Source organism: Hyaena hyaena, unplaced genomic scaffold (assembly GCF_003009895.1).
Source record: "Hyaena hyaena isolate Hyena2069 unplaced genomic scaffold, ASM300989v1 scaffold_295, whole genome shotgun sequence".
Lineage (NCBI taxonomy): Eukaryota > Metazoa > Chordata > Mammalia > Carnivora > Hyaenidae > Hyaena > Hyaena hyaena.
The window spans coordinates 508,917-529,245 of NW_024080928.1; the positions used below are offsets into that span (position 1 = coordinate 508,917).

General features: G+C 41.6%; 1 protein-coding gene across 3 annotated transcripts in view; it reads left to right on the forward strand.

Moving 5' to 3' along the window:
* Positions 1–20,329, forward strand: part of PPEF1 (protein phosphatase with EF-hand domain 1) — a 119,153-nt gene that overhangs the window by 76,811 nt on the left and 22,013 nt on the right. For all 3 annotated transcript variants that reach the window (XM_039247364.1, XM_039247363.1, XM_039247365.1), the window contains 5 exons: positions 869–1,035; positions 3,876–3,912; positions 4,816–4,965; positions 9,907–10,056; positions 19,533–19,718. In XM_039247364.1, coding sequence (XP_039103295.1) covers positions 869–1,035; positions 3,876–3,912; positions 4,816–4,965; positions 9,907–10,056; positions 19,533–19,718 — 690 coding nt within the window. The remainder of the gene's footprint in view (positions 1–868; positions 1,036–3,875; positions 3,913–4,815; positions 4,966–9,906; positions 10,057–19,532; positions 19,719–20,329) is intronic.

Here is a 20,329-nt window from a genome sequence, read left to right on the forward strand (position 1 = left end):
TTAAACATTTGAATTTATTACACTATGCCCTCGAACATTTCCCTACCTGGTAGGCATGGCATGTTTGTTTTGTCTTCGAGTTTAGTAGTACAGAAGTAAATGAATCAATAACTGTTATAAAGACCAGGCCTTTGTTCTGATCCCAGTTCTTTTTTTGTACCAACGCTGTGTTTAAGAGTATTATCTCATGCCCAGGAGTGATAATAAAAATATTTAAGACCTGGTCAGCAAGCAGTCACAGTATCTGCCAGCTATCAACACCTGGTGTGATTGTATCAGAGTGTACTGGTGATACATCAGCCTTGCTCACCGTTGCATGGTGCCTTACATTTTGCTGGGTATTTTCCAATTCATTCTCTCATTTGATGTGGGGAGGGAGGTGGGGGTGGGTATAGTGTCATCCCCTTTTTGCAAATTGAGGGATTCACAGCCATAAGAAGTTAAACACAGGGCCTCTTAGAATGAGAGACTTTTGGCTCTTGGTTCAGTGTTCTTCCTTGGCTGGAAGTTTCTCTCTTTTCAAGGGAGAAGGAAGAGATGAGTAGCCATTTTTGATAGGACAAAAATCAGCTCCTTTCAGAGAAAACTCATAGTAGGTAGTGCGTAGAATGAGCAGTCACCATCCCACCTCCCTCCCCACCACCACCCGGAATCTTCCTGTCTCAAGCTAATGTTTCGCTTCCAAGGTCCCTTGTAGGAAGGAGATGCCTGCCCTGAAGAGTGAAACTAGCTCGTTAGCAGATCTCACCTGGTGGAGGAACTGACTCCGTCTCTTTTCTCCATATTTACAGGGACAGTAGATACAAAGCCTTACTTTAAAAGTACATTCTTTTAACTGCTTGTTTTTCCCCCTCTCCTCCTTCCACAGAATGGTCTCCCCTCAGAGAGCAACTCCTATGTTTTTAATGGGGATTTTGTAGATCGAGGAAGAAATTCCATAGAGATCCTAATGATCCTGTTTGTGAGTTTTCTTGTCTACCCCAATGACCTGCACTTGAACAGAGGGAACCATGAAGATTTTATGATGAATCTGAGGTAACCTAGGCCTTTAGATTTCCTCTGTTGTTTCCCATTCTGAAAAATAGCACCATGTTTAGTTCCTAGCAGAGAGTTAGAGGTGACTGTAGAGAAGTAGGTATGAGGGGAGTCTCAAGGGAGACCTCAATTCTTACCTCTATTTAACACCACAGCCTTATACTGAGTGAGTATAAATGACTCTGGAGTCCTCTTCCTGTCTTTTCTTCCAGTTCTGTCCCTGCCTCTCCCTTCTGTTATGTTCTTTCTCTTCCTCCCATGCCTGCCATCACAGGCCAAATTGTTCCCTGGGTGGATGTGTTAGGCGAGCTTTGGCGACGTGGTAGTTTCCACGAGCAGGCTCAGGTGAAATCATCTGTGGCTACTCTTGTGGCTTGCCTCAGATGTTGTCTCAGAAACTAGTACTGTGTTTTTCACTGATGTGTAGATTTTTTATGACATGGTGATTGCTTCTGGCATAGTTGTTCACAAACATATTTGAGAACAGCTGTAACATAGCATTTCAGCTATCTGACTCACTGGAGATCTGAGGAACAAAGATTGGTTAACTGGTTTCCCAAATTTTGCAGAAAGGCACAGTAGGTGATAAGTGTTACCCTTTCCCTCCTTTCTTCCTCCTTCACCCCCCCTTTACTAGTTGGCTCTAGGGCAGTAGAAGGCATGACATATGATATGCCTCATGCTTTTGGTCCTAGGCTTTTGGATGCCTTGATGAAAGCTCAGCAACTGATTAGTTTTGTCTTTGGGGCAGTTTCAGCACCTGGCTTGAGTATAGAGTTTCAATTCTGACTCTCAGGTATGGAAGCAGATGCTGAGACTATGATGAAAAAGAATCCCCGACTGTTATCAGAGGTCCATTATATATACTGTAGCTCAGTACTTTTATTTGGGCATGCCACTTACCCCTGCATTTATTCAGTTGGCCAATCATATTTATCTAGTGTCTGTAATGGTTAATGAAAGAGGTGTGGCTCCTGCCCTCACAGAATTTACATCTAGTGGGGAAGACTTATGTGAAATAGGATTGTCAAGTGTGATGAGTTTGTAAAGTGGGGGGCCTAACTTGTCTGAGGGGTGACAGAAGGTTCTCCCATAGAAGTATGGCATTAGCTTGAGGCCTGAAGGGATAAATTAAGCAATTCAGAAAGGGCCATGGTGGTAGATGAGAAATGGCATTCCACAGCGAGGGGACAGTTTATGGAGAGATATGAAAGCACTTCAGGAGGGCAAGAGCACCGACTGAGAGACAGAATGGTCCCGAATAGGGTTGGAGACATAAGAAATGGTTGGATTGTGCAAATGAATTGGGACTTTTTTCTAAGGCCAACAACAAAAAAATCATAGAAGGATCTCGTAAAATTTGTGTTTTAAAATGCAGCAGGAAGAAATATTTGAATGTGGGAGGCTGCTTAGGAAGTAGTTGAAGAGATAGATGATGGATTCCCTCACATAGGAAGGGTTGTAGGGATGGAAATGCAAAGAAGTAGACAGATTCGAGAGGAGTTTAGGCGATGATGATTCAAACGAGGAGAGAATAAAGGGTAACCTTCAGATCCCAGGCTTGAATTGGGAAGTAGAGTGGCATTGTTCACAGATATTGGGAACATGATAAGAGGAAAAGGTTGGCATGAGAGAGAATTGCCAATTCAGTTTGGCTTAAGGTTATTTGAAGTGCTTTTCAGTAGACAATTGAGTGTATGTGTCCAGAGCTCAGAAACGAAGTGTGGCCTGCAGCATTGTCCTGCAATATTGGCACATAGATAGTAACCAAAGCTCTGGGCAAGGATGAAATTGCCACAAGAGAAAGTGAGAGGAGAAGAGGGCCTAGGACAGAGTCTGAGGGGACCCCAGCACTCAAGGCTAGACAGAGAAAAAGTTGCAAAGGATTTAGAATACCCAGAAAGGTATGAGGAAAACCAAGAGGTTTTATTGTCACAGAATCCAAGAGAAGACAAGCTTTCCAGAAGGATGGTGTAGTCAACCATATTTAATATTTCAGAGACGGCAAGAAAAATGAGGACTGCAAGGTGTCCACTGCATTTAACAACATAGCTGTCGTTGATGAGGGCAGGACTGAATTCCTCTTGGAAAACATAGCATTACACTCTAGAAGCCTGACATGACAGGACTTGCATGGAAACCTGGAATGAGTGTGCTGTGTTCTGACTTTCCTGTGTTGGGCCTTAAGAATATATGTTACAATCCTAAGGCAATGAAAGCAATGAAAAAAGATTTCCATCATTAAAGCTCCCATAGTGACTGCTGTTCAGGCATGAAAATTCCTGACAGTTTCTAGGAAAATCTTGAATGCCATTACATGAACTCTATCAGAGAGCATACAAAGAGCCAACTTATTATCTTCTAGGCTTTCCTTTGTCTCGGCTCAGTCCACTCTCCCCCGCCCCCCATCCTCCTGTTCCTGCACCTTCAATCATATACGATAAGATTTAGGCTGTCCGGGAAATTCTATCTAAATGAAAAGCATTCTCCCACACAGTTTCCCCAGGTGCCACAGCATACTTCTCTGAGGACTTGCAGCCACACATCCTATACCTACAACATATTTCTTAAGTTGCCTTGTAATTGTTTCATGAAAATTTATCTTCTTTCTCCAATTATACTATAAGCTCCTTTGGGGTAGGGACGGTGTCATTGGCTGCTTTTGTTCTTTCCCATCATGCCTAGCAAAGACTTGGGTAAGTAATAGTTTCATCTAAACTCTAGTTTCCTGAGTTCTTGATTCTTGTGATACTGAGATTCAATGGCTCCCCTTTGGGTGTGACTCCTGTAGGTAGGAGTTACCAACATTTTATTCATTTAAATACCATTGTTTTTTTCAGGTATGGCTTCACAAAAGAAATTTTGTATAAATATAAGGTAAGACTCCTATACTTTTTTTTTTTTTTTTTTGCATTCTCTCTGCTGTTTATACATAGAACTAAAACAAAGAGCCTTTAGGAAGGGTGATGAGTAAACTAGTCAGTCCCCATGCCGATACAGTCAAAGCACAACAGGAAGTGCTGGCCATGGTAGAGGACTCATTTTCTTCCTGGACTAAACTGAGCTTTTTCATTGTGACTTTTGTGTAAGTTTTAGCATAGATATGAACATATTCTCTTGTTTTCAAGGTACCCAGGATTTGTTTTACTCCCTATGGGAAAACATGCAGATACAGAAATGACTGTCATAAAGGAAGAGTTTTACTCACAGTTCCCTAGAAGCATAGGCATGAGGGGGGAAGGGGGGGGGGCATGTGGGGAAGCACCAGGGTTGGTCAAGAGGCAGAAAGAATGAGGGGGAAACGTGGGCAAGAGCCTTTATTTTGGTTTCTGTGGGAAGGGATCAGGGTTTAGGAGTGGCTAGTTTGAACAATTTCAGCAAGCTCTGGGGCACAGGCGCTGTGTTTAGTTGTATGGTACCTGTCTGTAGGGTGATTAAGGCAGGGGAATAGAGGCCTATAGTGCCAGAGCCCTATAGCAGAGGTGGTTGGGGGCTGTGATCTCTGGATTGGTTGGTTTGCATATGAAAGGCACTCTCACCTGCATATGATATGCATTTCATCTGTGATTTCTAGGAATTAGTTATAGCTAGCTCTGGGAGGGGAAGTCTCCTCTCCAGGGTCAGCAAGGCCCCAAAGTATGTGAAAGTATCGGGATTAATGTGCGCTGATGGGTTAGTAACTCCGTGTAGACTTCCTTTGTGTGGCATAATAACTGTTGCTTTTTGTGATAAACTCGAACTTATCAGAAACACAAAACTTACTCAAGCTCTTACTTACAGATACATGGGAAAAAAATCTTGCAAATTCTAGAGGACGTCTATACCTGGCTCCCAATTGGTACAATCATTGACAATGAAATCCTCGTCATACATGGTGGGATATCAGAGTCCACGGACTTGAATTTACTCCACCGTATAGAAAGACACAAAGTAAGAAGCAGCATTTACATAAATCTTGTCTCAGAGTTTTATACCTCTTTTCATTTATTATTTTGTATTCTTTCGTGTTTTGGTAGTTGTACGCCGCAAAGATCAGTACAAATTTTAAGAAAATCTGTGATTATAAGATAAGTAACTAAATGGGTAACTTCTAAATATGGAAAAGAAATATTTTAACTTCATGATGAAAGTGGAAAATGAAGAAATGTTGACATTTCATATAGTTTCTAAAAATGAAAAATCCTGATTTTTAAACATTAAAATTTCTAATTAATTAATGTTGTAAAATGTACATACGATTTTCGGTGTACTGTTCAGTGGCATTAAGTACATTCACACTGTCGTGCAGACATCCCTACCATCCATCTCCAGAACTTTTCAACTTCTCAAACCAAAGCTCTACACCCATTAAACAACAACTCTCCATTCTCCCCTCTCACCAGTCCCTGGTGACCCCCGTTCTACTTTCTGTCTCTGAGTTTGACTACTCTAGGTGCCTCATATAAATGAAAGCATACGGCAATTTATTTCTGAATTGATATGATTTCTCGTATACTTCCGAATTGCTCAGGGGTATTTGGGGAGTGGAATATTTTAAACCTGAGTAGTCGTATTAAGTACATCAGAAGCAGAGCAAGAACGTGTCTAGAACCTTCAAGGGAAGAGGCAGTGTGTGGCCTGACAAGCTCCCATACGGAGTGAAGGGCCCCATTGGCTGGGCCTAGCAGAGTGCCTGGAATTACCTTCTGCCTGTACCAGAGCCCGGCCAAAGCCCCCAGACCAGGGGCACGGGAGGTGCCACGTGAGCATGAGCACTGATAGCAGCTCTGGAACCAGGTGATCCTATGGTCCTAGTGAGACACCTGAACCCTCACCCCTCAAGACTGAGAGTCAGCTTCTAACCAGTCTAGGCAAGTGGAGTCTACTGGAATTTAATTCGATATAGACAGAAATTCACCTTGAGTTTCTGGAGCCCTTACACCTTTACGTACATATGAAAGATAATATTATTGATAATTTGCATCCTTTAAATTTCAGCTTAAATGCACCCCTCCTCTGGAAAGTCTTCCATGACCTCCAGACTAGGTCAGGTCCCCTTCTATGTGCTCACAAGCCCCTTGTACATATCCTTCATAACAGTTATCAGAATTGAGTAAAGAATTGGGGTACTGTTTACTAGCCTCCCCTGCTTCTCTAATTCACTGACGTAGCTCCAGCACCCAAGTTGTAGTAAATACTTAATCATTGCTTGTTGGATATCTCCTAAGAGATTTAAGACCAAAGCAAGGCAGACCTCATCATACAAAACTGTATAGAACTTCTTTACAACCTCTTTACTGAATCTGTTGTGATTTTACATACATCCTCCCAAGCCTAACCCAGCCATGACCCTGTTTCCTGGCTTGCACCTATTGTCCTCGTGTGATTATTAATAGTGCCTCCCTTTATTGTCAAAAGTACCTCAACTGCAACAAATTTTTCACCCTACCTTTAATGCATTTTCTCATGATATCAGCAAATAATCAGTCCAATAAAACATTCTGATCAACACGAGGTAGTCAGTGTTAACATAACAAGTGGATGTGATTCTAGCCAAGAGCAAGGGAACATGATGTTTTTGTCAGTCCGATGTTGGCAAGCACACGGCAGGAATTCAATGCTCTACCACCGCCGCCCTGAGACAACAGCGCTGAGCAACCACAGCCATCACTACCTGTCGATTGGATTGAAAACTTTTCCTTTCCTGGAGTTAGTCTGAGGCTCCAGCCCTCTCTAGAGTTTTTGAGATAGTAAGAGCATGGCTCTGGAACGCCTAGTACTATCTCTGTGGAGACCCTAGGGTGAGAGCCACCTTGACCTACTAAACTCCGTGAGGCTCTGACATCACACAGACATAGCTAGCTCTACTTCCTGCTTCCATCACTTCCTGGCTGGGTGACCGGGCAAAGTACTAAAGTTTTCAAAGCCTCAGTTTCTGCACCTGTGTGTGGAAGCTAAAAATACCTAAAATATGGAATTGTTAGGAGGATTAAATATAATTATCTAGATGAAGAAAATAGCATAGAGTAACCTCTGAACACGAGCTCTCTCCTTCAACTCTCTCCTCTCATTCTTGATACTTGGAACTGAGGTTTGAATTATCTTTTTTTTTTTTTAAGTTTATTTATTTGAGAGAGAGAGAAAGACAGAGAGAGAGAGAGAGAGCGAGCACAGATGCTAGTGTGGTGGGGGGTACACAGAGAGGGGGAGAGAGAGAGTCCCAACAGGCTCTGTGCAAAAATCAAAAGTTGGATGTTTAATTGACTGAGCCACCTAGGCACCCCCGACGTTTGAATTTTAGTCACCAAAAAATACCCTGAAGAGAAGTTTTTGGGCCAGGAATTTTCTCAGGAAACCTCAAATTTCACTCCCTTTGGGAATCATCATTCCATCTACTCATAAGCCTGGTCTTGAACATAGACATTTGACATGTGTACTTTATGTATCTTCTATCCCTGCTAGAGTGAGGTTGAACTGGCAGCACATATTTGTATTAAATATAAATGAACTGTAATGAAAGTAGTAGGTTCAAGGCTTCAGAACTCTACTAGATGAAATATAAAAGTAGATTTTCAAGTGCAATTTTACAACCTCCACCTTCCCATCCCTTAAGGCCCTTTTACGTGTAGGGATGACTCTGCTTCCTGGTTTATACCTGTTGTTGTGGTACTGCTGGAGGCTGAGCCGGCTCCAGCAGGTCCAGGGGTCCCTGAAGGATGGACAGTGTCAGCGAGATCCTTTCTGATCACCAGGCAGGCATCTCTGTCCTGTCGGTTTTTGTGTCTTTATGTAAAGGCTCAGCAACAAGATGAAGTCAGAGAAAGGAATTTCTTACAATGGGAGGCCTTTTGTGATATCAATTGCAGAATTATTCCGACCAAGGAAATAACAGAATGTTCTTAGTGAAAAGCAGGATAACATATAGGTCAAATTGCATATAGATAAGCTAGGAGTATTTTGTCTGGCTCTCAAGAGGAGGAATGTTTCTGAATTGGTTTGTTTGTGGAAACTATCATGGGGGCCCTGAATGGGTCAGTCTTTTGCCCCTGGGTTATGTTTTAGCTACTCTTATCTATCCTCATCCCAGCTGCCAGTGTAAGGGAGGGTGTTTGTGGAAAGTAGGCCTTGAGGAAGGGACTGTTATGTTTCACCAATTAGCAAAGATATATGTAGTAACGATGTTCTGCCCTTATCTGTACCTTAACTTTAAATTAGGCTCTTTGTCTCGGGGCCAGGCTCAATTGTAACTCTTGTGTTCTTAACCCCCTAAGTCTCAGAACTGCAAGGCCCATAGGAAGAGCCTTTTGACATCGCGCATAGAGCTTTCATCTAAAATCTCTTTTGTAAAGGCAGGAATATGCTTTTCCTTATGAGGTATCTGTATTCAGAATATGGGTCTGATCTGGAATATTGTGAGGCCTGGTCAATACCAGCAGGCTTATATCCAACATGAGCCAGTAGTAGCAGAAGGAGATACCAGTTTTCATTTCTCATGGCAGGAGCTGCAAACGTTGCCATATCCTTGCTGTGACTGCCATCCAGAGAGGCCCGTGCGGCTCCCGGCATGGTATAATTGTTAATGGGGTGGGGTAGGATGGGGGAACCTGATAAAAACCTCCTTCTGGGTTCATTAAAGGCATTTTATAAGGTGGGTGAGTTGGGGGGGGGTGTCAATGCAGAGGGACAGAGAAGGAAGATTTTACAAGACTCTGGTTTAGTATTCTTTAAATTCCCTGGCAGGTGGTATAGAAAGGGTTGACTAGTAGGGCTCCCAGGAGAAAATGATGGTGTGGTGCCTTAGGGGGGGGGGTTGGGGCAAAGTATCTTGATCCCAAGTGGCCTTGGAAACAGCAGAGCCACTTGTACAAGAGTCCATATGGCCTTGTCCATTGAGCTTATCAGAAGTTGTGTGGACCCACATCTAGAGTGGCCTCCCAGAATATTCTGCTCTGGTCAGGACCTGGGGATATTTGCTGGGGAGAGATGGGAGGCTAGGCTGTGAACTCACTAATAATAGCTGAGATGGAATTTCCAACCATCTCAATATGACAAGACCTTAGAATAAGATTCAATCTTATTTTTAAAAACTAAGGGTAAGATTTTGTATACACCCTGGTTTACAGAAGTGACAAAGTGCCTACCATTAACAGAAGTGTTGTTTCCAATTGTTTTATATAAAGGTATGGTATTATGAAGAAACAAGTATAAGATTAGAGTCTTAGTTTAAGTAAGGGAACACAGAAGGGATTGTAATAGGCATTTTACTATCAGAAAGACATTTTACTTTCCAGAGAATGCATCACCTTTGTTGCCAGGATTAGACCTGTTGCTGGCAGGGTCAGATTGTGAATTACATGGCATGGAAGTTGAAGGCTTTCAAAGTTTTCAACCTCTGTCCCTTTGGAGAACTTTCCTGAACACAAATGTATTTTCTCCCATATCTCCTGGAAAACACAACAACAGGAAAAGCAGCCACCCTCACAAGAGGTGTTTCTGAATTTAAAGCTTATTGACTCTCTCTTAGCCCCGTGTGTAGGTGAAGGCTCAGAGGGAGACGAGTTTTCCCTGAGCACCTTCCATTTCCTGTGATTAGACCTCTGGACATGTCTAGCACTGACATCTCTGCCTCCGGGGGACTTTAGAAACTCAAACAGACATGCCTGAAGGGCAATGTCTCTAGTTAAAAAATGTACGAACAGAATGTAACAGGCCCACTTTATAGAGATCAGTGAATCAATGAGATAAAAGTGGTGGGTGAGATGGAAAAGGTGACCGGGTGTTTTTCATTGAGGTTGAGGCACGATGATATAGACAGAGTGGCAGCTAGCACTAAGTTTCTGTCTGCAGCGCATGAAACCTAGGGTTTGACTAAAGAGCGAATTTGTTTTGCAGATGAAATCTGTGCTGATGCCACCAGTTCCCTTAGATGGAGGCCACGATACCAAGTCAAAGAAACACAAAATAAATGCAACGGTTATGCCTTGGGAAGTCACATCAAGTTCATCCCTTTCTGAGCAGTTGACAAAGCATGAATGGGAACAGGTAGGTAATCAGAGTATTTGCCAAGGTAGCAAAAAAGATGCAACATGGATGATGTTGTCTCTCTTAGTATATACAAAGGAAAGTGACTGAACTTTATAAGTAGATCATACTCTTCTTTCAGAATTTGTCAGTATACTTTTAATAGTTTCATTGAGATATAATTCACTCATTCACTCATTTAAAGTATATAATTCAGTGGTTTTGGTTTAGTCCGTGTTGTGCAACTGTCATCATAATTTAATTTTAGAACATTTTCATCACCCAAAAAAGAAATCCCATACCTATTACCAGTCACTCTCCATTCCCTCCCCAGACACCCCCTCCCACAGCCTTAGGCAACCACTAATCTGCTTTTGGTCTTTATAGATTTATTTGTCCTACCCATGTTCTAGAAATAGACCCATACAATATGTGATCCTTTGTGTTGGGCTTTTTTTTTTTTTATTTTTTTTTATTTAGCCCAGTGTTTTGAAGTTCATCCATGCTGTAAGATGTTTCGGTACCTTGTTTCTTTTTATTACTAAATAATTTTCTATTGTGTGGATATACCACATTTTGTTTATTCATTCATCAGTGGGAAGACATTTGAATTTCCACTTTTTGGCTATTATGAATAATGTTGCTATAAACATTCACAGACATGTTTTTGTGTGGACATACATTTTCCTTTCTCTTTGGTATATATCTAGGAGTGGAATTGCTTGGTCATAAGATAATTCTAACTTGAACATTTTAAGAAACTTGAAACTTTTCCCAAGTGACTACGCCATTTTACATTTCCATCACTACTGTTTGAAGGTTCCAATTTCTTCACATCTGTCCTTTTGATTGTGGCCATCCTAGTGGGTATGAGGTGGAATCTCATTGTGGTTTTGATTTGTTGTGGTTTTTGGCATTTTTCTATTGATTAATGATGTTGAGCGTCTTTTCATGTGCTAATTGGCCATCTTTATGTCTTATTTAGAGAAATATCTATTCAGATCCTTTGCTCATTTAAAAAACTGAGTTATTTGGGGCGCCTGGGTGGCTCAGTTGGCTGAGGGTCTGACTTTAGCTCAGGTCATGATCTCATGGTTCGTGGTTTCGAGCCCCACATCAGGCTCTGTGCTGACAGCTCAGAGCCTGGAGCCTGCTTAGGATTCTGTGTCTCCCTCTCTCTCTGCCCCTCCCCTGCTTGCACTCTGTCTCTCAGAAATAAATAAATGCTAAAAAAAAAAAAAAAAAGACTTTAAGTTTTTAAAAATGTTTATTTATTTTTGAAAGAGAGAGACAGAGAGAGACAGAGAGAGATAGAGAGATCATGAACAGGGGAGGGGCAGAAAGAGAGGGAGACACAGAATCTGAAGCAGGCTCTAGGCTCTAAGCTGTCAGTACAGAGCCCGACGTGGGGTTCGAACCCATGAACCGTGAGATCATGACCTGAGCTGAAGTCAGATGTTCAACCGACTGAGCCACCCAGGCACCCTAAAAATTTTTTTAAAAAATTGAGTTATTTATATTTTTATTGTATTATAAGAATTCTTTACATATATAAAACCCTTATCAGATATAATGTTAGCCTATATGCGTTCCTATTCTGTGGGCTATCTTTTCTCTCTCTTGATAGTATTATTGACAGCATAAATGTTTTAATTTTGATGAAATCTAATACCTTTTTTTCTTTTTTGCTTGTGTTTTTGGTATTAGGTATAAATTAGAAGCCATTGCCTAACCCAAAGTCATGAAGATTTATTCATATATCTTCTAAGAATTTTATAGATTAAGCTCTTATATTTAGGTGTCTAATACATTTTGAGTTAATTTTTGTCTGTGGTGGGAGGTAGGGGGTCTAACTTTATTCTCTTACATGTGGATATCCAGTTATCCTAGCACCATTTCTTATTCTTTTAAAGTTAAAAAAATTTTTTTGATGTTTTTATTAATTTTTGAGACAGAGAGGAAGCATGAGCTGGGGAGGGACAGAGAGAAGGGGAAATAGAGCCCAATGTGGGGCTCAAACTCATGATTGATGAGATTGTGACCTGAACTGAGGTCAGATGCTCAGCTGACTGAACCACTAAGTTTTATTTTTAATTTAAGTAATTGACTGAACCAGCCAGGCGTGCCTCTCCCAGCACCATTTCTTAAAAAGACTCTTCTCATTGAAGTTTCTTGTCATTCATAAAGAATCAAGTGGCCATAAATATGAAGGTTTATTTCTAGACCCTTAATTCTACTTCCTGATTTTTATGTTCTATCTTTACATCAGCACTACACAGTTTTGATTACTATAGCTTTGGAGAAATTTGAAATTGGGAAGTATGGGTTCTCCATTTTTTTTCAAGATTGCTTTGACTGTTCTGGGTCCCTTGAATTTCCATATGAACTTTAGGATCATCTTGTCAATTTCTACCAGGAACATGTAAGAGAATAAAGTTAGACCCCCTACCTCCCACCACAGACACAAAGACAGGGTATGAGTGGGAGAGGGGCAGAGAGAGAGAGGTACACAGAATCTGAAGCCGACTCCAGGCTCTGAACTGTCAGCACGGAACCCAAAACAGGGCTTGAACTCATGGACCGCGACATCATGACCTGAGACGAAGTTGAATGCTTAACCAATTGAGCTGCCCAGGTGCCCTCTTTGTAGGGAGTTTAAAACTTAATTCACACCCTTCTTTCTTGCTATAGTTCTATTCAGATTTTTTATTTCTTTTTGAGTAGTTTGCATCTTGGTAGTCATCCTCATTTATCTACTTGGAATTTGTCCATTTCATCTAATTTATCTAATTTGTTGACCTGAAGTTGCTTGTAGTATATATGTGTATTTAAATATATGTAAAGTCAGTAGTGATGTCATCTCTTTTATTCCTAATTTTGGTAATTTGAGTCTCTCTATTTTTTTCTTGGTCAGTCTCACCAAGGATTGTCAATTTAATTGAGCTTTTCAAAGAACCAACTTTTGGTTTTATTGACTTCCTTTATTATTTTCTATTCTCTCCTTCATTTATTTGTCTCTAATCTTTATTATTTCCTTCTTTCTGCTTGTTTTAGATTTAGTTTGCTCTTCTTTTTCTGCTTTCTTAAAGTGAAAGGTAATGTCATGATTTGAGCTCTCTTGCCTTTCATAATGAAGCTATAAATTTCCTTCTAAGTATTACTTTAGCTCCATCCTGTTAAGTGTTGCTGTGTTGTGCTTTCATTTTCATTCATCGCAAAGTATTTTCCAACTTCCTTGTGATTATTTAGGAGTGTGTTATTTAATTTCTGCATATTTGTGAGTTTCCCATATTTCTTTCTCTTAATGATCCAATTTAATTCAGTTTTGGTTGGAGAACATACTTTACATGATTTAAATCCTTTTAAAACATAACAAGGCTATTTTTTAAGCTTTGGAATTTTTTTGTAGAGAGAGAGAGAGAATGTAGGGGAGAGAGGGAGAGAGAATGAGTGGAGGAGGGGCAGAGGGATAGAGAGAGAAAGAGAGAGAGAGAGAGAGAGAGAGAGAGAGAGAGAATCTTAAGCAGACGCCATGCCCAGCATGTAGCCCAACTAGGTGCTTGATCTCATGACTGTGAGATCCTTACTTGAGCCAAAATCAAGAGTCAGATATTTAATGAACTGAGCTACCCAGGCACCCCTAAGGTTTTATTTTTTTAAGTAATTTCTGCACCCAACATGGGGCTCGAACTTACAACCCTGAGATCAAGAGTTGCATGCTCCACTGATCAGCCTGGCATCCCAGCGAGGCTTTTTTTGGCCTAACATATGGTCTGAATGCTCCATGTGCTCTTGAGAAGAAAATGTATTCCATTCTGGTTGAGTGGTGTGTTTTATATATATATATCCGTCTTTGAACATATTTATAATAGTTACTTTGAAATCTGCTAAGTCAACATCTAGTCCCCTCAAAGGCAGTTTCTATTGCCTGTTTGTTTTCCCCTGTGTATTTTTTTCTTGCATGTCTTATAACTTTTTGGTAGAAAACTGGGTATTTTAAGTAATGTAGTACCTCTAGATAGTTATTCCCATGCTCCTCTGGGGCTTGCTGTTGTTATTTGCTTCTTTGCTCATTTATTTGTTTAGTGCTTGTCTTGACTAGTTCAGTGACGTCTGTGACCTCTCCGTGTGTGGTCTCTGATGTCACTTTTTACAGGGTGAAGAGCATGTACACAATTTCCCTGATTACTGGGGCCGTTGTAGCTTTAGGTAGGCTCTCTGTCTCTTTCCCTGATTTCCCCTTTAAGCTTTTGCCCATCTGCCTCTATTTGATTTTTTAGAGAGAGAGAGTGTGTGAGAGAGAGCACTCACAAGTTGGGGAGAGGGGCAGAGGGGGACAGAGAATCTTAAGTAGGCTCTACACACAGAGCAGAGCCTGACTCAGGGCTCCATCTCACGACCCTGGGATCGTGACCTGAGCCCAAATTGAGTCAGATGTTCAACCAACTGAGCCACCCAAGTACCCACCCCCCCACCATCTGCCTCTATTTGTACCAGACCCAGCTATTAGCCTTCACTAATTGCTAGCTGATTGTGCTATTGTTTTTAACAATGTCCCAGGCTTACAAATAGCTCCACAATCTGATCCCATTAAAGTTGGTCTCTTTTGCAGGGGCAGGGTACAACAATCTTTGAGGCCCCAAGAGGGCTCTTCTCATCTGCCCCTTTCCCTGCTTCTGTCCTAGTATCATGGAGCTATCAGCCTTCCTCTCTTCTAATTGCTTACTCCCAGGAAGCCCCTATATTCTTATACCTTGACTCTATATTCTTATACCTCAGTTCATGAAAATGTAGGTTAAAATGTGATTTCTGGTGTAAAATATCCTGTAGTCAGTGAGGAGAAAAGAGAGATGGGAGGATAGAGAGAGGGCAGAAGAAGGGGTAGTGCGAGAGAAATAGAATTCATCAATGGCTTGTGCACCCAAAGTATTAAAAAATCAAGTTAAGTGTAACAGGCAACCTATAGCAGGTAGGAAAGGATGCCTCCTTAAATTCTGATATCCGAATTCCAAAGACCAAAGGTTAGAACGAGCACTTCTATGATTGTGGTAAATAAAAAGGATGATGCCAAGGAGATTGGAGTGGCACAAAAGGAGAAGTGTGGCCTCTGGAAGCCTAGGTAAGTTAGCATTACAGAGGGATGGAGCTTTAAGAAGTGGGGGAGTCATTATTCTGTAATTGAACCTCCCACCACACCATCAGTATAAACGAGACATCTTATAGACTCCATGTACATGACTGGAGTTGACACAGGGTAAAATGGACCAGAATCTCATTCCCAGCATTTTATTTTATTTTATTTATTTATTTATTTTTTAAAGGGTGGTTCTTTTTTTTTTTTTTTAATGTTTTATTTATTTCTAGGAGAGAGAGAGAGAGACAGTGTGAGCAGGGGAGGGTCAGAGAGAGAGGGAGTCACAGACTGAAACAAGCTCCAGGCTCTGAGCTGGCAGTCAGCACAGAGCCCGACGCGGGGCCGGAACCCACGAACTGCGAGATCATGACCTAAGCGAAACTCGGACGCTTAACCGACTAAGCCACCCAGGCGCCCCTCATTCCCAGCATTTTAATAATTTCAGTTGCACCCTTAAGTTTCTTCCCTCAGTTGCTGGTACAAAGTGGGTATGCATACTTCCATTAGCTAGGATTGAAATTTCCAGATAAAACCAGATTTCACACTTTATTTCTTTATATCTAGGAGCTATGTTATGATAAAGGTCCTAGGCTCCTTAATTGTCCATACTCACAGAAGTTCATAATTCTCGGCAGAGTGCTGTTCTTTATGCTCTATATTCACTAAGATGTGGGAGAGATAAGTACTCATAGCTAAGTCCTTGTATAGAGAAAAACAAGATACTCTTCCTTTAAGACAGACTTGGAACAAGAAGGGCAGAGATGTTTAAAAAAATAATTTCAGTTATTTATTTCCTGAGTGACTCTCTTAATTCGTTCCTTTAACAAGTATTTATTGGGACACCTGGGTGGCTCAGTCGGTTAAGCGTCCGACTTCGGCTCAGGTCATGATCTCACGGTTCATGGGTTCGAGCCTCGCATTGGTCTCTGTGCCGACAGCTAGCTCAGAGCCTGGAGCCTGTCTTCGGATTCTGTATCTCCCTCTCTCTCTCTGACCCTCCCCTGCTCGCTCTGTCTCTCTCTGTCTCTCAAAGATAAATAAAAAACATTAATAAAGAAGTTAAAAAAGCACAAGTATTTACTGAACACCTGCTATGTGTCAGGCACTGTTCTTGGCTTTTGAGAATGTCAGTGATCAAAAATCTATTACCTCGTGGAGTTCATATTCTGAGGAAAGGAGTTAAATAAGTAAAACAATAAATTATATAATATGTTCAGTGAAAAGTTCTATGGAAAAAAAGGAAAACTAGAACAAGGTTAGGGGTACCCAGAGAACTGGAGGTAGGGGACAGAGTTGTAGTAAGGGTAGCCAGCCTCATTGTGCAGGCCCCCAGGAGTGAAATGGCTTGTCACTTGACTAGTCACTGAATGATAGAGCAGGATGTGATCTCGAGTCTGTCTTTAACGCCCAAGCTCTTTTTTCCAAAGGGGAAGAGGACTTCAGAATGATAGGGAGTCTCAAGAAGGAAATGAACTACTCCAGCTTTGCCTCCTCCAGTGTGGCTAATAGGTAGACAGGGAGTAGGCATCTGAAGCGATTTAGGGAGTGCCAGAAATTTAGGCCGTGCACAGCTTTTAAAGGACATACAAAGACTGGAAGAAGGATCCATCACTAAGGGAAAATACAAAAGTATAGCGAATCTATAGCATCAGTGTCTTAGAAGAGAAGCATGTAGATACACCTTTCACAGCTATTAACTCTACCCCAATGCGTGCTTTTGGAAACTGGATAATTTAGGGCTGCAGACAAGCACAGCGCATTTCTTGCTGGGTTTATTTTGGATTCAGGAGGTTTAAAGGCTGAAGCACGAATGGATTTTTGTTGACCAGGTCATTTACAAGCTGTCATTCAGTAAAACTTTTCCAATTTTTGGTTTGAACATTTTCAGGAAGGAATGTTGTAAACAACTATTCTTTCATGCACTTATCACTCACAAGGCCCTTGCACTTCAGAGGAGAGGATGTTGTTGGAAGGAAAGAGACAGTCTCTTCTGAGGAATTTGTTTCACCCACGAACGGTCCATTATGGGGCCCCTTTTGTGGGTGGGAGGTTTAGAATCAAATCTATGTTATAGTCACCGTCTGGGTAAACCTAGTCAAGTGAATGAATTCTAGACCAAAAAAAGAAATGCAAATTCCTGGAACGGATGATTCTGAAGAAATTCATTTCTGTAAAACTCACACCCCTTTGACTTTGAGTCAAAGAAAAATGAATGTTCGATATATCTTTCTCTTTTCATTGATGAGGCAACTAAAGTTCAGATAGGTTAAATGATTTGCCTCAAGTGACACTTGTAGAACTCCTTGGCCAGTGCTTCTTCTAATTCAACAGAGTTCATTATATATACATGTAACTTCTGCAAATTTTAACTATATATATATATATATATATATATATGGCAAAAAGGAGAAAGGCATATACAATTTTATTTTCATAAATGTTATCTATCACATTATACATTATTACACATATAAAATATTCACACATCCATATTATTGTATAGGCTTGCATATACAAAATCGTGTATATTGTGCTTTAAGGATAATTTAAGAGGTTTCCCGGGGGTAATTTTAGCTCTAAATGGCTTGCATCTCATGTAAGAATTTAAAACTTAATCCCCTCCTTATAAAAGCACAGTCCCTTGTGTTCCATGTTTCTGCCTTCATTATACTAAAGGTCAAATCAGGACCCCCAAACGTGAATTCATGGTGTAAGAGCCAGATGCAACAACGCAAGTATTAGTTTCGTCCTAAACACCAGCAAAGTCGGTGGGCTCCATTGTATTTACTTGTAGGGCAGGATTGTGCCACTGTTGGCATTCAGTGGGGGAGAGAGGAGAATCCTGGTCTGCATCTTCTTTGGGTGGTTTTAACTTTCACGTCAGTCAATCATCAAAAACTTGGCAAGTGTCCAGTTTGTGCCTGATGGAGGGTTTCCACAAATTCCGACCAGGCGCTGATCATTCCAGAGTTCTCCTACCGGTTCATTTTTCTCTCCCCCTCACTGTCTTTTTCCTCGCTTATTTCGGGCTCCCCTTCAATACCAAACCTATGAAAGGGTGTACAGTCAAGTTGACCAGGACAACCATTTCTGGTTCTCTTGTCAAGTCCTCACTTGGACTGCTTGAACAGCTGTAGAACTGAAGATGCACGGTTCTTCATGCCCACAAAACAGAAATGTGGAAAATATAGACTCTTAGGCTCGTAGTGTGTTAGAACTTTGAGTTACTTTACAAGTCATCTGTCCCAAACCCCTGATTTTAAAGATCTAGAAACTGAGACCCAGAGTTTTCTCAAAACGGCACAGCTTCAGTGACAAAGCTATTTTTTTCTCACTGCTGCTGAAGCTCCTATAGGAGCTTAAATAAAGAAACATTATACGTAGATCAGAGCCATGAAAAATATTCTTAGAAACTTGGATCTTCTGTCTTGGGCATCAGGTAGGCTGCATTTACCTCTTTCAGCCCCAAAAGGAAATGTTATGCTAATGAAATACCTGTGGATTTAGGACACATTGTGGAAACCAGTCAGTGGCTGAATTTATTGCTAAGACTGAGAATGCTCTTATCAATGGGCCAAAAAGTAAAGGAGGTGATTTAGGGAAGTGTTCTTGGATGAACTCTTATCTATATTTGTGATAAGAAAAAGGCTTCCTCATGTGATCTGCTCAAAAGGACAAAAGCCAGGGCCAAAGACACAGTTGGGAGAACTAATTATCTCTTGGAACATATTCAGAATATCTAACGTGGGGCCGCCTTGGTGGCTCAGGCGGTTAAGTGTCCGACTCTTGATTTCAGCTCAGGTCGTGATCTCATGGTTTGTGGATGTGAGCCCCGCTCCCTACTGTCAGTGCAGAGTCTGCTTGGGATTCTCTCTCTCTCCCTCTCTCTCAAAAATAAACAAATATAAAAAAAAAAAAAGAACATCTAATGTGTGTTCGTTGTGGAGAGCTGCTTTCTGCTTGGAACATGACGATGACGTTCTTTTAAGAGAACTCACGTCCCATGTAAGAATTGTGACTTGGTAGATTCAGCAATTGTGAAACAATCATGATGAGATTTTTCAAGACACAAACAAAGGCAAGGGCTGATTCTTCATGACCACGGAGTATTGATGCATTGGTTATTGTTATTGCTACATTAGTCGTTGGCGATGAGTAGAAAGGGATTGTGGTGGCTGTGGGCATTGTAATTATTGGAAGAAAGATTCATGGAGGAGAGGAATATGAAACAAGTTTGAAGGAGGAATGAGAAATAGTTAGACTTTGGGATAACTTGGGTTCATATTTCTGACACATAAGTTGAAATCTACAAAGATAGAGTCTCACTTGTAAATGACAGCCTAATCTGCTTTGTTGTTCAAAGATTATCGATATTCTGTGGAGCGACCCCAGAGGCAAAAGAGGCTGCTACCCAAACACAAGTCGAGGAGGGGGCTGCTACTTTGGACCAGATATTACCTCCAAGGTTCTTAATAGATTCCAGTTGAAGATGCTCATTAGGTCTCATGAATGTAAGCCCGAAGGGTATGAAATCTGCCATGATGGGAAGGTAAGCTAACATGTTGATGATGTCATCACAGGTATCCTCGCCCCAGTCTTTCTTCACAGGATGTGTGTGACCTAGAGGCCCATGGGAAGGTGTCTTCCCAGGGCCATAAACATGCCGTGCTTTGGGAGACGGAAGGAGACGACAGGGTTCACACGGGTTGTGTGAAGGGGCCTCGCCCTGCCCCACCCTCAGAGATAGTTGGCTCATTTCCCTGCTCTTCCCTAATCCCAGAGATAGAAATTCTGACACGTAGCTCTAAGTACACACACAGAAAGGCTTCATACTTTTTTCACCAAAAGGCAGCTTTCCAGCCCAGGGGCGTTGAGAGTGTACTTATCCTCACAGAGCACAGCAAAGGCAGCCCTGAATCCAGTTTGCTCCCCTTCTCCTTTTGTGCTTTCCCTGTGCGGGGCGGAGCCACAAATTCACCCCCCTTGTCTTCGCCCTGGGGGCCAGCTCCAGCAAGTCTCTCTCCTGGCCCTGCTGCAGCTGCAGCCACCAGTGTGGGGCGTGTTGGGTTCCCTCAGGGCCGTCTGGTAAGGCTGGAAGAGGCGAGCGCTGAGGAACTGGTTTCCTCTCACAAGTTGTCCCTTTTCTAGGAGAGAACAGGA